The sequence below is a fragment of the Coloeus monedula genome, assembly GCF_965178545.1.
Source record: "Coloeus monedula genome assembly, chromosome: Z".
In the NCBI taxonomy this organism is placed as follows: Eukaryota; Metazoa; Chordata; class Aves; order Passeriformes; family Corvidae; genus Coloeus; species Coloeus monedula.
The window spans coordinates 39325894-39345505 of NC_138822.1; the positions used below are offsets into that span (position 1 = coordinate 39325894).

The following is a 19612-nucleotide window of genomic DNA, read 5'->3' on the forward strand; positions in this document are numbered from 1 at the left end:
GAATATGCAACTTAAGGATTAAGAAAAATACGGTAAACCTTTCAGAATATAAAACTAGGCATAAAAAACAGGCTGTTCTCTTATTTCCACACTTTCCATGTATTGAAGAAATAGACTGGGATAGCATCCCAAATGCTATTGAAATTCGAAAAGGATAAGTTTTGAATGGATTAAAAGTTAAACTGTTTTGTTTTACCAGATTCTAACAATTTGTCACTAATTAATTTTGGTGGGGGGGTTTGTTGGGTTTTTTTGGTGGTGTTTTGTTGTTAGTGGGTTTTTTGGATTTTTTTTGGTGGAAAGGGTTATATAAATTTTGGCTTATAAATGCACATATGTTATTAACTGCAAATTTTATTTTTTATATTGTTATTTTGCAGGAATCATAGCAAGCTATTTTGAAGCTGTCATCTTGATTTTTCATTAACTGACTTGATTGCTTGTCTAGTGACATATGTTGCTAGTATCCTAGGATCAAAAATTCCAACATTATATTGGACTGTGAAAAGGACAAATTCTTGGGATTCATAAAATCTTTGCTATAGGGGTTCCAGGACTAATATGCTTTAAATAGGGCACTCAGTACTTGTCCATTGCAGTACCTAATTTCATTATAGTATTTTAGAGCTCTCCCTTCATTATGGTCTCTCATTTTTGATCTCTCCCTGTTAGATGCAAAAAGGTGGTAAGAAATTAGGGGGTGAGGAGAGAATGGAGACAGCTGGAGGGTGCTCTAATTAATGGAAATAGGATGAATGTGGAACTGTTGTGTAAACCTGAATAATAAGGATACACAGCCTGCATGTTGGCAAGTTTACCTGCAAAGGATTGGATTTTTTATGGCTTTTAAGAACATAATATCCATGGAATGATAAAAATTTGTTTATCTTCCTGGAACTTTGATAGAACTTGAGATTCCTCTGGATTGCTTCAATGTCATGATCTTTTTTGAAAAAAGAGCAGTTCCAAACTAAAGATCAGGAGGGAAGAGTAATCTCTTCCACCTGTGCAGGCAAACTTATGTTGTACATTTAATGCCTGTTTTTAGTTCTGATTTCTCTCTGTTAAGAGGCAGATTGTGTGTTCTTTAGTACCAGCACCCATTGGTGGATCCTCCTCTTCCTGATTCATCTTAATTGACAAATACTAAAGGGAGAGATCAAAGAGCAAAGCCTCCTGCCATTGCCACAGTGTATAGTGCCAGACCTTCCCTCTAGCCAGTTTTCCAATCTTGAATACTTTTGGTCTTGGATTAATATTGTGCAAGTGAAAGATTACAAGTTGAGATTTAAATTCCCAAGTTTTTACACATGCTGCAAAGACCACAGGACTGGGTTTTGAGCAGAGATTCCCCTACATGTCAAAACGTGATGTTTGCCTGTACCTTTGCAAAGTCACTATCCTAGATGCCTGATTTTTTTCTGCCTTTATTCCACATGAGACTTGTTGCAAACTTTACTCCTTTGGGAAACAGACTGTGGGACTGAATAAACATTTAATGCCTAGAGGGCACATAGAATAGCAGTAAACTGATTGTCCCTGCTTAAAAACAGCTTGGGCAGGGAAAATGACAAAGGAAACCCCGGAGTATAAGAAACAGTGCAAAAATGTCTCCCCAGCCTTCACCATTTTTTAACAGATTAACAGATAGATTTTAACAAATCAACAGATCTTCTGAAAGAAATTTATATTTGTGTTCAGCACCCATTTATTGTCCCATTGCTCTTTGAGCCCACATAAAGGGAAGTATTTTCACATGACTTGTGGAAAGGACTTCTGCAACTTAACGACACACTTTCTGAAAAACTGTTTATTAGATTTGTTTTGAAAATGGCTTTATTATTTAATTTAATGTTAATATGTTAATGTTAATAAATATTCCCAGTTTACCTTCTTTATACTAGTCATGTTTTCTCATTGACTGTCATAATCACTTTCATTCTTGGACACTCCATCAGAAGTTTCTTTTCAGGTTGCTTTCCTCATTGCTGAACTACAAGAAGGTGAGAACAGTAGAAATCATCTCTAGTTTTTAGAGTTTTTGAGCTATGGAAGTGATTTCTCTGTTACCAACATTCATAGGCACAATTACTCATAAATTACCTAACTGCACGTTGTGGTCCAGGTCTGAAAAATGGATAAAGGAAATAGTAACAACATCAGAGGGAGTTTGAAAAATGCTACTCTCTTGGGTGTTTTTAAGTTATGATGGCGTAACTTAAGTTAGGTTTTTCAGTTAGGATTCATGGATAAGAACCAGCTACTTTTGTTGATCCACCATTAAGGTCACCGCTCAAGTACATGATACTGTGATACCGGCAGTCATTACCACATTCAGTAAAAAGATTAGAAAGGGCTTTCTCAGTCTCATTACAACACCCCATGATATGGGATGTTTTACTTCTGATCCTATTAGTGAAGAATACTTTATGCATTTTAGACAAACTCATCTCACCAGTCCGTAGCCTCCTTGGTGTTCTCCTTTCACGATTGCTATAAGCATCCAGTTCTATAAACAGAATTCAGAATGTCACTTTATCTCTTATGCTTCTAAGGAATTGGATCTGATTGTTGACTGTTGACCAGACCAGGGAAAGGACCTTACTTGCCATGCTCCCAACCTAATAATCCGAATCACATTCTGCAATCTTACTGTAAGTTCCCATTTACTGGAAAGGCACTTGGTGCATTTGCTGAAGACAAAGCAGAAAGTAGCATCTTCTGAAACATTATCTAAAAGGCTCATCTAGTAGAAACACATCTTTGAATTGTTAGTCTGAATGAGGACAACCAGAGCTTTGCCATCAGAAAAGTTAGTGTCTTCTTCTCTTTTGCTACAGAAACTTCCCAGTCTGGCCATCCATGAGACTCTCTGGCAGTGACATTCCCAATGTCAGAGACTTTCACTGCTGGTAGTGAAGCCCCTTCACAGTTGGTGACTCCAGTGAGCTGATGGGTGCCCTGCTTGACTCCTTACACAGCCCACACTCACCTGCAGTCAGACCAGGTTTCCTTACAGGTTTGACCCCAGGTTTCCCATAGCAGTGTCTCAGATGTCTCAGCCCATAAAGCCATTTATTCATGGCACAGTAACACAGAAACAGCTTGAGCTGGTGCCTCTGAGCAGGACCCCAGCAAAGGAACCCCAGATCTTTTACACCCTCAGTGTCCCCACATGGAAGTCTTGCCCTTCCTCCTGAGTCTTCAGCTTCTGTACCCACTTTCTGTATCCATCCACCTAGCTGGTGTCACCAGTCTTCATCTCCTTTGTTATCCAGAAGGCTGGCAATTCCCAGCTCCTGATGTGTCTGTCAGTGTCCATTCAGCTGGCTGCTGTCATCCGTCTTCATGCCCCTTGTTATCCTAAAATTTGGCAGTTCACAACCTCTTGTCTCAGGCTCCCACCCGGAGCTCAGTTTACATCTCAATCTGAAGCTTGCCTGTCCAGCTATCTCGACCAGATGTATTACTCAACACTTTCAACCTGTTGTTCCAGGTTCTCACTTAGCTTGTTGACCTCTTGCACAGAAGAGGCCAGACTTCAGTATAGTGGAGCATCACTTATCCACCAATTTTTAGCTTGTGTTGGTTGGGATTTATACCTTTCTGAGCTGAGCTAATCTCTCATATGATAAATGCCAAAAAGGCAGACAAACACAATCACTTTTTCCCAACAAGAGTTTTCGTCAGCTGTAAATCCATTGTTATAGAACTAAATATTCAGAGATGATAGGGATCATTTTATTTGATCTTCCTCAGATTATGGTGGTTAAAAGCAAACTTTGTGAAAAAAAAAATTATTTATCTAATACTAACCTTTAAGGACAGCGAATTGTCAAGCTCAGTGATGATGCCACTTCTGTCAGACATTTGCTCTGGAAAGAGGGATGCTAATGTGTGTGCTCATTGTGAGGGTCAATATTAGGTTTACTGTGTTCTTTAAATTTCCTCCTCATATTTTGGAACAAAAGCTGCTGTCACTGGAACTTCTAATAAAACATTTTTATAGCATAAATTAAATATTGAAAGTAAGTCTTTTTGAAAATCTAGGCATTTGCATGTTGTTGGGTTGTTTTTTTTTTTTTTTTTTTAATGTTGCTAAAGTTTAAGAATGTATGAAGCAAATTAGTTATCTCATTAGCAGCTGAGTTTAGGCAGAATGGAGGGAGGATGCCTGTCCATCTGTCCTGGGATGATATTATAGGGGTTATTTTATTCCTTAACCACCTGCTCGATGCCCAAGGACACCGTGTCTTTAAGATGGACCCGGGGGGCAGGGCCGGGGCCGCGGGACCCGGTGCGGGTCGGTTCAAGGCTGGGCCCAACGCTTGGCCTCGAAGGGTCTCAGCGGGGCTCCGGAGGGAGTGCGCGGGGAGCGCTCTGCTGCTCTTGGGGGCTTTTTGTTGCAGCTAGCTGGAAAAAGGCTGTGTTGGGTTTTTTGTTTTGTTGTTTTTTCTCTTCCCTCCCCCCTGCCTCACTGCATCCCTTCCCTCCTCTCCGGCTCGGGGAGCCTGCGGGGTGGCCCCGGCTGGTCCGAACACCGGGGAGGGCCAAGCCATTGCGCGAGGGGATGCATAGGTCCTCTAGCTTCGCCTGCTTCGAGGAGGAGGACCGGGACCGGCAGGCCCGCGGGGTGGCCCCGACTGATCCGAGCCCTGAGGAATGCCGAACCGTTTCACCGGCTATGGGGAGGAGGACCGGCACCCAAGAGTCAACAGGTTTTCTTTCATGCGCCCTGCTCCGGGCTGCTGCGTGGACGTCCCTTTCCCCTTCCCTTCCGGAGACTGGGGGAGCCCAGTTGCCAGCCCGTGTGTTTTTTCCTTCCCCGGGCACTTGTTGTATTTTGAGGGTTTTTTTCCTGTTCTACTCTGTTTTGTTCTGTGTTAATAAACAGTTCATTTTTTTGGTTTTTTTCCACGTTCACCTGTTGTTATCAATTTGTCTCATTGGCAGAGGAAAGGGGAGGTCCTTTCCCTTTGGAGCAGACGCTCATTCTGGAGCATTTCCTCCCGAAGTTTTGTCTCCAAAACCGAGACATCATCCTGTATGTGGCAGTTAACATTAGATTAAGGGTGTGTCCGTGAATTTGAGGAATGCAGTTCAACTTTTCTTGGTAATTATGTTCTCTAGAGAAATTGACTAGGGCTTTTTCCTGTGGTGGTATCATAAATTTGTGTAATTAACTGGAATTTTGGTGAGAAGCCAAAGTGAAAAAATTAATTTGCAATCCAACCTAACAGGTATACTTTAGATTTTCCTTGCAAAACTACAGAATATTGCTTTATGTAGGATGAAATACTTATGTTGAATTAAAATGCAGTGCTACCATGAGCATTTTTAAGAAAAGCAGAAGAAGTGAAGCAGGTGTTTCACAAAACTTTGCACAGGTTTCTATTCCCTAGGCCCTTTAGACTTGAGCATTCACCAAAAATCTGATACAAGGATTAGGACTCAGTAGTGAGTATTTATGTGTGAGCCACATAATCACAGTTGTCATATTGAGTGAACCTGCCAGCAGAGACCTTTGTGTCTCCTAGTAAATGGCAACTAGAGCATAGAGTATGCTCAGTTTTTGCATGGAAAATAAAAAGTGGATATATTTCCACCTTCTATCCATATGTAAAATATTTAATTCAGCATGAAAATGTTTTATTATACAATTAAAAACCAGCTTCCTGTGGCCAGAAGGGAATAATCTATACCCCTTCATAGCTCTAGTCAAAATATTTAAGGAAATGTCTATACTGAGCCCAGATTTTGCGGGGTAGTAATTTTTTCCTCTTGGAGTCAGCGACAGACTTTTTCTACAGTGGTTAAAACTAAGTCAGTATTTTTTTCGTAAGTAAAGCATATTTCTCTCCTAAAAGTAATTGAAATTGGTCTTAATTAAGAGACCACTATTTAAAACCAATGAAAAAACAATATTCTAATTTTCAGTAACCTACTGTGTTGGCAAATAGTTGAATTAGTTAACTTACGTTGGACAGTTTGTGGACAGCATTTCAAAGAGCAGAAGAATTTGTCAGATCTCACATTTACATTCCATGTGAAGTTGCTTTAGATTTTTCTACTTAGTAATCTGATAGATTAATGTCTGCTTCTCTCCATTCCTTAAACTTTTCTCCTACACATTCACCTATTGTTAATCAATAGATTTTAGACAATTAAGACTTAGTGTTTAGGTAACGTTAATGTATAAAAATTGTTTTGTTTATATAAGGTATCTTATCCATATGTAGGAGTTCCTTAAAGTGAGAAAGACTACTAAAAGTCTTTCTAAAATTTATTTTACTAACATATATTTGGTTGTGGAAAACAGAATTCTATACTTCAGTTTTTGTATGTTTTTTCTGGTTCTAAGATGTCACTTCAATAGGCCAAAAGCAGTATCATCAAGATTCAGACAACTTGTACTTCCAGTTGACATTTCACCTGAATTTTCATGAGAAGTTTTACTCTCTTCTTTCTCCTCAAGACTGAATGTGTGATGGGATACTACCATGTTTTATAATAAAACTACATCCTGACTTTTCTGTAGTGACTGCTGCTGTTTGGTTCTTCTCATCAATGGTAATGCATTATGCTCGCATTAGGTAGGTTTTCATGCTCACTTTAAAGTGAACTTTATAGTAGTGTCAGTGACTTCCCTTCTCTCTTTCTTTAATCCCTGTCTAGAATATACACTGCAAAAGAAGCCGTAGACAGGATACCAGCCTGAAATGTCTGTCAGTTTCTATTTCTCACTAAAACCACTTGCATGAAAAATTCTAACCCGTCCTCACAAACTTAAATATTCATTTTGAATCCAGACTGTGTAAGAGGATGGGAAGAATACAATTCAGTGGTAACATTTTCCCCATTGCTGTAGCTTAAATTACAAATTCTTTGGGGCAGGAATCGTTTCTCCTTCACATTTTGCATGTAACTGTGCTTGACTTTGGGCAATAGACAGTGAGAACAGCCTTTGCATGTAAATGTTATTGGCCTATAAAAACCTGCATTTCCTTAATTTTGTTAATTGACAATTTTCTTCCATGATCTAGAGCTATTTTTAAGTAGTCAAGGCTACAGGTAGCTCCTTTGCTATAAAATTCTTAGGATGCTTTCTACCTGATCATACCAAGTAAACACATTTGTCTTAATTTATCAGTTTTTAAAAGATTGAGGTAATTTCTGAAAGTCTTACACATTGTAATAATTTTCATGGCAATTGTTGTTACGCCCATCCACTGTGGTTTCCAGTAGAAGCACTTTCCCTTCCGTCGCTGTCAATTTCAATGCTCCCTTTTCAATTTTCTTGTAGGAAGTCATGTCATTACCTCTTGCAGAGAATCTAGCCTTTTATTTAGAGCTTCATTCCCTTGGGCTATCCGCTGAGACCTACAGGGTAAAGTAATTGTTATTGAAGCAAAGGGGATAGAGTTAGGCCCCGTGTGTGGCACTGAGTCAGCTTTCGTTGGGGGAAAAAAAAAGTTGTAACAAAACTGACCTGCTTTTTGGCACATTTAAATTGTGCATGCCACGCTTGAATGGAACTGAACAAAAAGTTTAGTGTTGAAATGAGATACAAGGAGAATAGATCATTAAAGAAGTGCCAAACAGCTGCAAAAGTGCAATTTTGCTGGATGCGGTTTCCCTTGAGGTTTTTTCCCCCATGCCAGAGAAGCTGCTGTATTTATATCCTTCACTGATGCCACTAGTCATTTTGGACTATGGGTCAAGGCAGCCAGGATGAGTTTTCAAATGCTAAAATGTATGGGGGAAGTTCATTGTAATAATTTCTTCTCCAAATATAGGTCTTCTAAATATATAATAATTATCCTGAAATCTTGTTTCTGAAAACAAAAAGTAATTGATGTATGTTTTCTTTCCTGGGCTCATTTTAATGAGTCTTATTTATGTCAGTTCAAAGCAAGACAGGAATGACAGGCATGCAGAACTCTACTCCATGGAGTTTTGCTTTCACACCAGTTGTTTCTGCCTGAATTCCACTTCAGCCAAACTCTGTACCATAAATTAAATTCTTGGTCTTTTCAGATTCTCATGTAATCTAGTTAACCGGCATTAATCTTTCATTCTTCTGAAGTTCATTCATTATTCTTTCTCTTGTTCTTTTTTATCTGTTTGTAGTCCTGGGGTACCTTGCTACGTGCTAACGCTGTGTTCAGTTGAAGAATTCCTGAAGGAAGAACCAAGCAGTCAAACATGAATTTTAGCTTTTCTGTACATTTTTGGTTTCTAAAGTATGTTGTGTAAAGTAGATGGTCTTGTTATTCTGGCTGCTCCTTCTGATGTTACAAAGTCAATGTCAGGCTGTAGTCTGACACCTTTTAATAAGCATCATTTCAGCATAAGGTCTCCTTTCTTTAGGTTCATTCCTTCCAAACATGAGATGCAGTTCTATGATAAGAGCAGGCCAAATAAGTCCAGAGTTAATGTTATAACATGGATCTAAAAATGAGGAAACTGATTTTTAATAATTTGGTATTTTATTTGTAACTTCAGAATAGTGTAAAACTTTAGATGGAAATTTTCATTTGCTACAGTTTGTAACTCATAATCCAAAGAATATTTTAAGATGTGTTCTCAATGGCCAAACACTAAGGACAAGGGAGACAACACAGATAGTGTTTTAACTGGGAATTTAAAAGGCCTTTTTTTTAATGTATGATGAATACATTAACACTTTGATGAGCGGTCTTCTGCTAATTGGCATATGCTGATCTGTGTATTTCTTGTTGTATGTTTCTACTATAACTTCAATGAGAACAGCTGAAGTTTGAATAACCTTTGAATTACATGAGTTAATTTTTTAAAAAGATCCATTTTCTTTCTGTGTTTCCAATTTCTTGGAGATTGTTACGTAATTTGTCAGTAATAAAGTACTCCTGCAGATTGAATTCTTTCAGTCTTGCAGATTTACAGGCAGCAATACATGCAAATGCACTTTTACAGCATCTATAGCACTATCCACCTGAAAATTCCTGGTTCTAGAAATGGTGTACAGAACTAGACACTGCTTGGTTATTCAAAAGTACACAGCATATTAGAAAAAAGTGGGTTTACATGTCCCTTGGAGAACTGTTCTAAGCTTAAGTGTTCTCCGTCCTTTTAAAGATTAATATGGAGAAAGAAAGCATGGCTTAGATTTTGCTATTTTGCTCTGATGTTCACTGGTTTGCAGTTTATAAACAGCATCAACTTAATTTGTTTTATTTTTACTCTCAACTTTGGTTTCTCATCTTCACCAACTTGTAGCCAAAGCTGAAACTTTTTATGTATACCTTCATATTAGAGATGAGACATCTCTGAACAGGTCATAAGGCCTTCTTTCACTCAAAATCTTCCGAGGCCCTGAATAAAGATCTAAAATTTAAAATACTTTGTTCCTTTATGATATGACTAACACCTGATTTTTAAAAAGTTTTCTGATTTTGTACTGAAAGATGGTTAAAGTGCTCTTAGTGATTTTCTAGATAGGGATACTGTTTTAAATATTCAGTAGCTATAAAAAAAAGAGATCGTTTGAAGTATTTAGGCTTAAAATAATCTGTCCATTGAAAGTTATATTTGAAAATGGAATTTTGGGCACTCTTGCACATTTTCTTCCTAGTCCAACAACTTCAGCCTAAAAGCATCCTTTTTCCATGCCAACCACAGGAATATACTTTCATCTTGTGTGTTGTTGCCAATTATCTGGGAAGTCATGCATCTGTTTTCATGAAGCGACGTGTCTTGTTTTAGTGCTGGAGCAGGGGTCTCTTCTCACATTGAAGACACTTTTGGATTAAAAGCACTCCTACCATTTGCTTCTGCTATATCAATAGTATGTGATGGAGGATGTTGATGTCATAAATAATAGTGACATCCTCTATACATTAAAGCATTGTGGGGGGTGAAAAGAAAGGAAGGGTATCACTGTAAAAAAACTGAAAACATTCAGCATCTGATTATTTATTCTTTTTATTTTTTATTAATGTGAAGGAATGACTTAAAATTTGTGCTCTTAAAATTGACAGTCTAGGTAGATTTCAGCCATTACCTGGATTTGTGTTCCATCCCTATTGAATTAGGTTGAGTTTGGAAGGGACCTCTCATTGTCCTTTGGTCCAAGCCCCTTGCACAAGGAGAGAGGAATACCTAGAGCCAGTAATGTTTAAAATCAGTATTCTTCAACTCCACTACTTCTGCGGCCTCCTTGTTTAAGTCTTCTCCTCACTAACTTTCCCTTAATAGTCATCTGTCTGAAAATGTTTTAGATTTTTGAAAGGAGTTGCAATAATATCGGTTCCTAAAAGATTTGGGGGTCACTACATCTTGCCTTTCTGAACAGAAGTCATTTTCTGGTGTGTATTCTTGAAACATTTTGTCTGTAACTGAAGACAAATTTTTATTGCTTTATGGTCTGTTCCCAGTTTTAATGTCACACTTTTACCAGCACATTCAAAACCAGAAGTGCTCGCTTAAATGCAGACAGTGCAGATGTGTATAATTGCCAAAGTTTATGTTATAAAAATTAATCAGGAATGTTGCTGAAACATCTTACTGTTATGTGTACTTAAAAACTATATATACATCTTACTGCTATGTGTACTTAAAAACAGAAGAAAACACTTGTTAGCAGGAGAGGAAGAAATTTCTGCAGTTAGATTTGCGTTCTGGGAAATTCTGTCAACTGACTTTCTTGATCACAGAACAGTTTCCAGAGCTGCAGATATATTTGTAACTGCAATGTTCAAATAGGGATCTAAATTGAAGTTCTGAACTCCTTTACAGATGCATTTAATCATTAGGTGACAGATATTATAACTTGCAAGTGGCCAGGTTCTATGCCCATTCCATGTGTATCAGGCTTTCCAGTAAGTTTAACTTTTGTATTATTGAGGACAGATCTGTCATTCAATCTGTGACTGACATAAGTGACTTAAAATCATTTATGCCTTCCAATGTTACATCTAAAAATCCAATGTATTTGCCTTTCTCCAGATGTCATTTACAGTAAGTGTTCTTCATGCTCATGCCACCCACTGGAAGACCCAAAAATAATGTTTGTCCTAACCTGTTCCTGAGCAAGAGACACCTAAACTGACCGTGACTTTTTGCTGGGGAGTTGGGATATACTGTAAGGAATGTGTACTTATAGGTGCATAAATGCCACCTTCCACATTGGTAAGGGATCATTAGTAACTGCAAAACTACTTTCTTCTGGACTAAGAAGAAATCTAAATTATTAAAAAAAACAATTGCCATGTCTGAAAATAAAAGCTCATGAATACATTTTTCCTAGATTTAAAATTTTCAAATTAATTAAACGAGAGAACAAATTAAATATATGAGTAGTTCAGCAAGGAATTAGAAACTGCTGTTTCAGATAACTGCATGGACCCAGTGCCTGTGGAGGTGTAGGATGAAGCTGTATAGGTTAGTGGCTCCACTAGCTCTGTAGTAGCAGAGGTAAAAGGAAGAAGTTAAGGAAATGTCTCTCTACATTCTAGTTCAGAGAAACTTTTAAATACTGTGCGCGAAGTAATTAAAAGAGCACATGAGATTTTTTCTCTGAGACTTGAGACACAGCTTGTTATGCAATGGTAATCCTTGTTTGTGGGTCACAGGCCCAGGTCATAGTCCTATTTCAACATGTGTCTCATTTTTAATGTGCGGGCTGTTGCCATTTGGAGACTCTCAGGCAGTATTATGTAGAGCATGAGCTATATCCCCATTACTGCTTGGTATTTTTTCTGAATAGATGCAGCATTTTAGTTGTGTTGAGTGAAATAAAAAAATTTAAAAGCAGGATTAGAACTGAAAGTGGCAGACTTAGGCTATGTGAATACACTTTTAGGGTTAGCACCACAGTATTTAAAACATTTTGGATATTCTTTCTGATAAGAAAAGATATGATGGTGTTGACTTGCCACAGCAGTTTTCTACACTTCACAATGAAATAACCTGATTGATTTCAGCGATGTTAATTTTTATTCTGAAAAGCAATAGTCTGTTTGAAAACAGAGAAAGGAAAACAGTAAAAACCTTTTGTGAATGCCTGTTTGTGGTACTAAGTTTATAAGTCTGTACTACAGACATATTCAGAAGGCCAATTTCATATTATCTGTAATATGTTCTTACAGTTGCAGCTTGCTGCAGCTCATTTCAAAGGGGAAAACTGTAACTTATAAAATGTTATTAACCAGTTGTAAAGAAGACCAATAATCTCGAAAGTGTTAGACTATTTAGGATAGATATAAAGTTACCAGTAATGTCAAATCATTTGTTCTCTCTTGTGCTGCTAACTTTATTATCAGTCTCTGATCAGTATTACATGACTGGGACATTCTTACACTATATACATGAAAACAATTATATTTTCCCAGATACACTGTAATCAGATTATTTATTTCCAGAGATCTGTAGTTTTACTGTATTTCTTTTGTTTCTGACAAATTAATTTTCTTAACATGAAGTGGGAGGACTCGTTTTGAAAGTATGAAAATTTACCTGAAATTGTGTAGTGATTCTTTATAAACATAAATTGAATGTGCATCAAGAATTATAGTTAAATAAAAAATAGTATCAACTATTCAATGCAGTACTGCATGTTTGAAAACAGCTCACTTTATAATTGGGGTGCACAGTCATTTGCTTTTCCTCGATGCTGTTAATATTTCAGATTTTTGAAGAAGTACAAAATCCGATGTTAGACCTTTGTTTAAGTCCTGACTTACAACCTAACTGCCTGGCTTACATCTTTTGTTTGATTTTTCCAATTAATAAAAATTAGGGCTGATTTTTTAATGATTTTGGATGTATGCTACTTGGCATTTAAATATAGCTTGTCTGGCACTGATGATTTACTTTACTTTTTAAAGGCTGTGATTCAAAGTTTCATGGAAGTCTACCAACTTGCAGTTTCCAGAGTTGAAATACTAGTGAGAGAAACAGAATCTCTTCAGCTTCACATTGCAACCATGAAGTCCAGGCTCCAAATAGCTAGTCTTCATGAAAGTGACCTTAAAATGGTAAGTCTGCTTTTCAAGTAATTTTTGTCATTTGAATGTGGTTTCTTACCCAGCATCTCCCTTCATGCTGTATAGTTTCTGTAGGGAAATACAATAATATTTATCTATAAACATAATAGAGCAATAAAACTAGTGTCAACAGAAACTTTTTCTGAAGAGAAAAGGAATGGTAAAAGTTAACACAGGGTTTAATTTTTACTACTATATCTTCTACAAGGACCTGTTCATTGCTGCTGGAAAAGTATACATTGTGAAGTTTTAGTTTTACCGGTACAGTAAATAGTTGAACTTTGGACCTGAAGAATTTTTCATCTAGAGATGTAGTATATTAAAACAGAATATTATTATCTTCATGTAAACAAAGTGTTTGTTAGGAGTTATTTTTATAATTGTTGTTACTTCTCACTGAAGTTACAAGGTTAAAATTAAATTTCAGGAGTAATTTATTGTCTAAAATTATTGCCCACAAAGGTACTTGGATTTGCTTAAGGCTAATAAGGTGAGTCTTCATATTTGAGATCTCTCTCTAGGGGAATTATTAAATGCAGATTTATTTGTGTCACACAGGCAGGAGGACAGACACATAAACTATCATAAATATATAGCCAAGTATCTCTAGAATGAGACTGCAGGATGTGCAACTTGCATAGACGCAATGTATTTCTCCTCCATCTCTTTTTACTTTTTCACAGAGGATAAAGGAGAAAGCTTTGGAGTTCATTTTATTGGTTGTTGTTGTGCTTCCCTTCCTCCTTTCTTTTCTTTTAGTCTTGTGTAGTAAATAACCATAAAGAAAATGAGTATTGTTTGTCTTTCTTTTTGAACCAGAAGATTTATAAGAAGAGAGCTGTCACAATGCAAATAACATAAACACACTAGTAAACATATATTCAAAGGCTGTGACTATGGCTTTGGCTTTGGTTGTTTCCCACAGAATTACGTTAATTTCTTAACCTGCTTCTAACAGCACAGTGGGAAATTAGTGCGAATAGAAACTATGTTAGTCAGTGCTGAATTTATTTTGACATCTTGAGGTGACAATTGTTGAATGAAAACTTTATTTGTGACTACAAAACCTTTCTAAGAAATGAAATTACTTCACTGAAATTGCTTTTTTCCTCCTCCAACCAGACTCTTTTGATGTTTTCTGCTAGGTTTATGTGTGTCCCGCTGAGCCTGTGCCCAATATAATTGGGCTGCTCCTTTGCCTGTTATGATTGTTTTTGTTGTTTAAATCAAGATGACCACTTGTGTACTGAAGATTGGGAAACTTGCCAAACTTGCAGCAAGGTTTGCTTTCATTTGGATTGAGAAATCTTTTAGCAAAGATTATGCTAGTCCTGTCTTTGAAGGGCTATGCAGCAGCGTGATATGTTACAGTGAAAACCAGCTCTCCAATGTTTGTGATTAAATGCTGTGTTTTTAAAGTAATTTGTATCTGCATGCAGTGTCAATGTAAAGATGATACTATTTGCGTTGTGGAGGGATCTGTTAGCCCTCTAGGGAGAGCAATAGTTCTTCCTTTAGATGCAGTTTAATTTGAACCTAGGCCTAAGCATTAATAGGAAGTGTTTTGAAATTTTAATGTAAAAGTGAAAAAATTCAGAATGAGAATCTCAAGTTGCCATGAAGAAAGTATAAGTGATTATGGTATATTTTGTATTATTTGGGTTTTCAGTAAATTTCTCTGTATATTCTGCATATTTGTAGAAGTTGTATTAAGCATAAATTTTAAGAACTTCAGGCATCACAGCTTTGCAGCATGACTTAGATTTTAACATTCCAGTTGTTACTGTTCTGTTCCGATTTTGAGGAATAAATTCTGCACTAAATTGCTTTCTCTAGTAAAAAAAGTAGAAGAGATTTTTGTTGCTTATTTTAAATGAAAGGGAGCAATGACGTCTTGAGCATGTATTTGGTTTCAAAATTAGACAAGCTTTGTTAGTTTTAATTCACCGTGTTCAATCATATATCCATTGCAGGCAAAATTTTACATGGAGGAGACAAACACAGCACTTGGACTGTATCAGTTGCAGGCCTTCATATAACATGTGTTTGTGCTCCCTGAACAGTAACTATTGGTCAGTGCTGAAATATATTTTTGAAGTCTTCTGGTTGTGTATTGTGTGGACTCTTACATTATAAAATTGGGTTTTATCTCACAATGTTGTGGCTGTCTCTTGATGTCTTTTATGCTAGTTGCTTAAGGATATTGCCCTGCCAGCTGTCCATTGCATTCAAATTTGGGCCATTCATGAACATTGATATTTTCCATGTTCAGATGGTATCACTTTCCTAATTGACCTGTTTCTACTGAAATTTCATAACTATGTCACCTTTCTTTCTATTCACACCACTTCTTTCTTCTGCTGCTTTGGGTTTTGCTGATAATTGTATAACCAAAATTGATGCTGTAAGGCAAAATTGGTGATTCTAACTCCTCATCTTTTATCTCAGGCTTTGAATTGACATCTCCATCCTCCAGTCTATTTCTAGTCCAAGCACTTTCCTTCTGGTCAATAGAGTTTAGATTCTGAGATTGCTATATGTGGTCATGCTAATGCCAACAGAGAGGAACAGGAAGGGATATGGTTATGATGGACAGAGGTGAGATGAACACTGGAAACACAGCTTGCAGAGAAGAGAATTATGGGGGGAGAAGTGAAGTCAGTGGCAGAATGTCTCTCTACTCTCCATTAGTGCCCAGCTATCTGTCTGTTGTACTTGTAGCTGATAATTCTTACTCTGTGCAGAGAAAAGCCCTGTGCATTTTTAATTCTTGCAACTCTTTAAAATTCAGTATGGCTGAAAAACAGCTTAGATCTTCTACCAGTCTTCTTTTCTTCTTCTTTCCACCCCTCCCCCTCCTCCCCCCCTTTTTTATTGTTTTCTATTCCTATTTCTGTATCTCTTTTCTCTTGGTTGGAAGGGTTCCTTGTTGGCTGGTTTGGTTTTTTTTCTTCTTCTGGTTTTCTGTTCTTTACCAGCTGGTTCTGAAATTTCCCTTACATTTCTAAATTGTCCTTTTTTTTTTTTCCTTCTGTTAGGAAACTATCACCATTTTGTAATAGTCCTTCCTGCCTATTTCTTGTTCAGCAACTTCCAGTAATATAAACATCATGAACTGTGCTGAATTCTGCTGCTTTTATTAATTTTAATTCTTCTTCAGATACGTTAGTTTATTAGTATACTTGCACATTCATTCAGAGTAGCAGTAATAAGTAGACCTTGAACTGAGAGCTTAGAAGTGCTATACTGTGCAGTAGAATAGTCATAAGCAGTTACTTTGTGGGTGCTGCAGGGCAATGTGTCATCGTATTTAGTCACATGGCAAGTGAATCCATGTTGTCCAAGGGGTTTTCGTTGCAAGTGCAGCATTGCAGAGTGTAGATGCAGTGACAATGTCTTTTCCAGTGTGACTGGACACATAGGAGGAATAGTGAACAGAATGCAGTTCATTATAAAACTTTTTCAGGACATGTTCTTGTAGCTTCCAGCCCTAAGATTTTATGCCTGATCTCAGTACTGCTGTCAGAAGCTTAAGAAGGTAAAATAATCTCGTCTCAGTTCTGGCAAACAAAAGAAGCCACTTTTGTTATGACAAGTGGTCAGCTGCTTCTCTGAACCTGAGTGTGCACTGATCTGGTGATGCTTCTTCCTTTTTCTGTTTTTACCTCAGAATCAAATGAGAATAGAAAATGAAGAGGAAAGTACAGTAATTTCTAAAGATGATGAAGAGAGAAAAGCTTTGTGTGTACCGGAGAAATGAAAACTGGGGGACCCAAAAGGATAACTTTATCTGAAAGGGAGAGAAAGTTAGTTTCAGATGGATGAGAGGGGTGAAGTAAAGAGGTCTGTAAATGTAGCAGAGTTCTCTAACTAACTATGAAAACAACTGTTGTCTTTTGATACTTCTCCTAGCTGAGGTGAAAGTGAAATCACTCATTGGTTTATGTGGCTTTGTGTCATATCTTTTTTGCCATAGTTGTATCTGTGTCTGTCCTTTGTCTGGAAATGTCTACTGATATCCCTTAAAAGTATTGAAAATACAGAAATGGTGAGTTTTGTTGAGATGAGGGAAGCAAGTAGAATGATCTTTTGCATAAAATTATGTATTTGTTCTTGAGATTGTAGAGATTGTAGTAACTAACATATGGTCTCATACTTGTGTGTTGAAAAACTGCACTAAGGAAGATGTACACTTTTCTCCCTAATCAAAGCGGTCAGCTCTCAATTCTCATGATCTACTTGAACCCCATTCATGGGGGATAGAGAGAAAAGAAATATTTATTACTCAAACTTATGAGTTAACTATTCCCCTGACAGTTTCTTCCTACTTAACCAGGCTGGTCATGGCAGTGGTTTTACATGTCTTTCCCCTATACACCTTGTTTCCTTGTCACCAGTTCAATCTGTGTTTTATGGCTACAACCTGCATCTGACAGGGATGCATTGTCCCAGATTTAGAATTATGAGGATGGAACTATAGAGAAAGAAGAAATCCTAACTATTTGCCTTATCTCTGATGTAGCTGGAGGAATTCTTCCCAGATGTTGCAAGAAGCAGGTATGTCCTGAATGAAAACTCTCCTTGGCTTTTTCACTATCTCATGTAACCTTATGCACAGTTGAATTTGTTTTGTGAAAGCTTTGGAGATACTGGTTCTTAAATTTCCTTGCAAAAACTAGTTAGACTTGCTATTTTTATTGTTACTCTCTGTCTTGATGTGTTTTCCTGGAAATAGTCTTGTAAAGAATCCAGTAAATATGGACCTCAATAATCATAACTTTGCTCAGTATTGTTACTTACCAGTGCTTAGTTGCTGTAAGACGTGAATATTCCTGAAGTGATAGTAGGTAAAGAAAAATCTGACAGGCCCACAAGGAAAATTTCCCAATTATTGAGATGGTCATAGACATGAAAGTGTGGAGATATCAGACAAGTGAAAATAGAAAACTCTAGTCATAAGATTTACTAAGTTTAATGTCTCTATAAGACTGAATCCACCAAGCAGTAATATCTCCCTGAAATTATGTTTTTATTGAAATATTTGCATTTCTCACCTGATTTTATGTAACTGGGCTTCACTTGCCAGCTTTACTGGGTTGCCAAGGAATGCACATATCCTAATGCAAATGATCACCTGTTCATGTGCTACTGCTTACACAAGTAATAGTTGTAACCAAAAATAATGTAGTTTAGAATACTAATACCACTACTAATAACAACAACAACAAAAACAACCTATATTATAAATCACATTTGTAACTTAGGGTAATGTAGTAAAAAGCAGTTACAGTAATACAATAACACATTTGCTACTTTGTAAAGAATGCTTCCTTTTCTATGAAAAAATTTTTTTGACGCTCAATATTCTAGGTATGTGAACTTTAAACTTGTCAGACTGTTGTAACATATTTGAAAATTATAGTAATTTGATTAAAATGTTGCCTATAAGGCAAGAGGTTCATTTAATAGAATCCATATGTAATTAAAGTGCAGAACCAAATGTAATCAGACCCCAGTGACTGGTGCCTTCATATTGATAGTTTTACAGTGGCCTCTGGGGTTGAAAGTTTATGTTAAAGTTACCAGTGTAGCTGTGCTCCAGAAAAAAAGCAGGACAGGGTAGCTGTTGAAGCTAGTGTCAATGTCCCAAACTGATAATCACACAACAAAAGTAATTGATAGTCTGAATTTTAGGGCTGTCTTCCACTTGACAGGTGGAAGAAGCACAAGACTGCTGTGGTGTGCTAGTCCAAATTGCATTCTGCAGCAGCACTGCTATGTATACATTCCCAAATGAGGGAAGTATGCCCAACGAGAGCAAGTAATGGTGTATTTTTTTAATAATATAGTTGCTTGATTTGTGTGAATTCATGTTCGAATCGTCTGAAAGTTATAGACACAACACTATGTACCAAGCCACAAAAGAAGTTTGAAAAAATTTCCTGAACTTTAAAAAAAAATAAAATATTTTCTCTGGACAGTTTTAAGAGTTGACATCCTGTGTTAGAGTTCTCTAATCATCACCAGCACAATTTACAATCAGAACACACAGAGAGCCAGTTCAGACCAGCTCATCTGTTGACTTTGGCAGAAGCCCTTAATCTCACTGTGTGCAGCTGCCACTTGAGAGCTGGGGACTCGGCAGAGAGCCGAAGGAGGCTGGGATGCAGGGTTGGTCAAGGCATGAACACATAGGCCTGCTTCATTTCAACAGCCGTACACTGCTTTTTTTAATACTCTTTTCATTTTACAGCCTTTTTTTTTTTTTTAAAACCTGAAATTAAATGAGGACCTCTCATGAGCCACTGCGCTCCAGGCATAAGAAATTGTAATGTCTGGCTTCCAGAAACTGTCCCGTCAAAATGTGCTTCTGATTAGGTGGCTTAATTACAGCTGTGAAAACAATGTTGATTTAGGCCTCAAGATTCCAGTGCATGTCAGCCGTTATTAGCTAGCCTTGGACTGAAGCCACCATTTTAAAACTCTGTACCACTAAAGTCACACACTGCCTGACAACTTTTTATTTAGGCAGAAATGTTGCCAGAAGCAACACATTTTATGCAAAATATTTTTCATTGCGCAAATTT

The 19612-nt window shown here is 37.2% G+C and overlaps 1 protein-coding gene across 1 annotated transcript in view; it reads left to right on the forward strand.

Annotated features, from left to right (window-relative positions):
- CCDC171 (coiled-coil domain containing 171) overlaps nucleotides 1-19612 on the forward strand; it is a gene marked incomplete at its 5' end in the record, with an annotated part of 157865 nt that overhangs the window by 122977 nt on the left and 15276 nt on the right. Inside the window, one exon of the mRNA XM_082301536.1 lies at nucleotides 12867-13016. Coding sequence (XP_082157662.1) covers nucleotides 12867-13016 — 150 coding nt within the window. The remainder of the gene's footprint in view (nucleotides 1-12866; nucleotides 13017-19612) is intronic.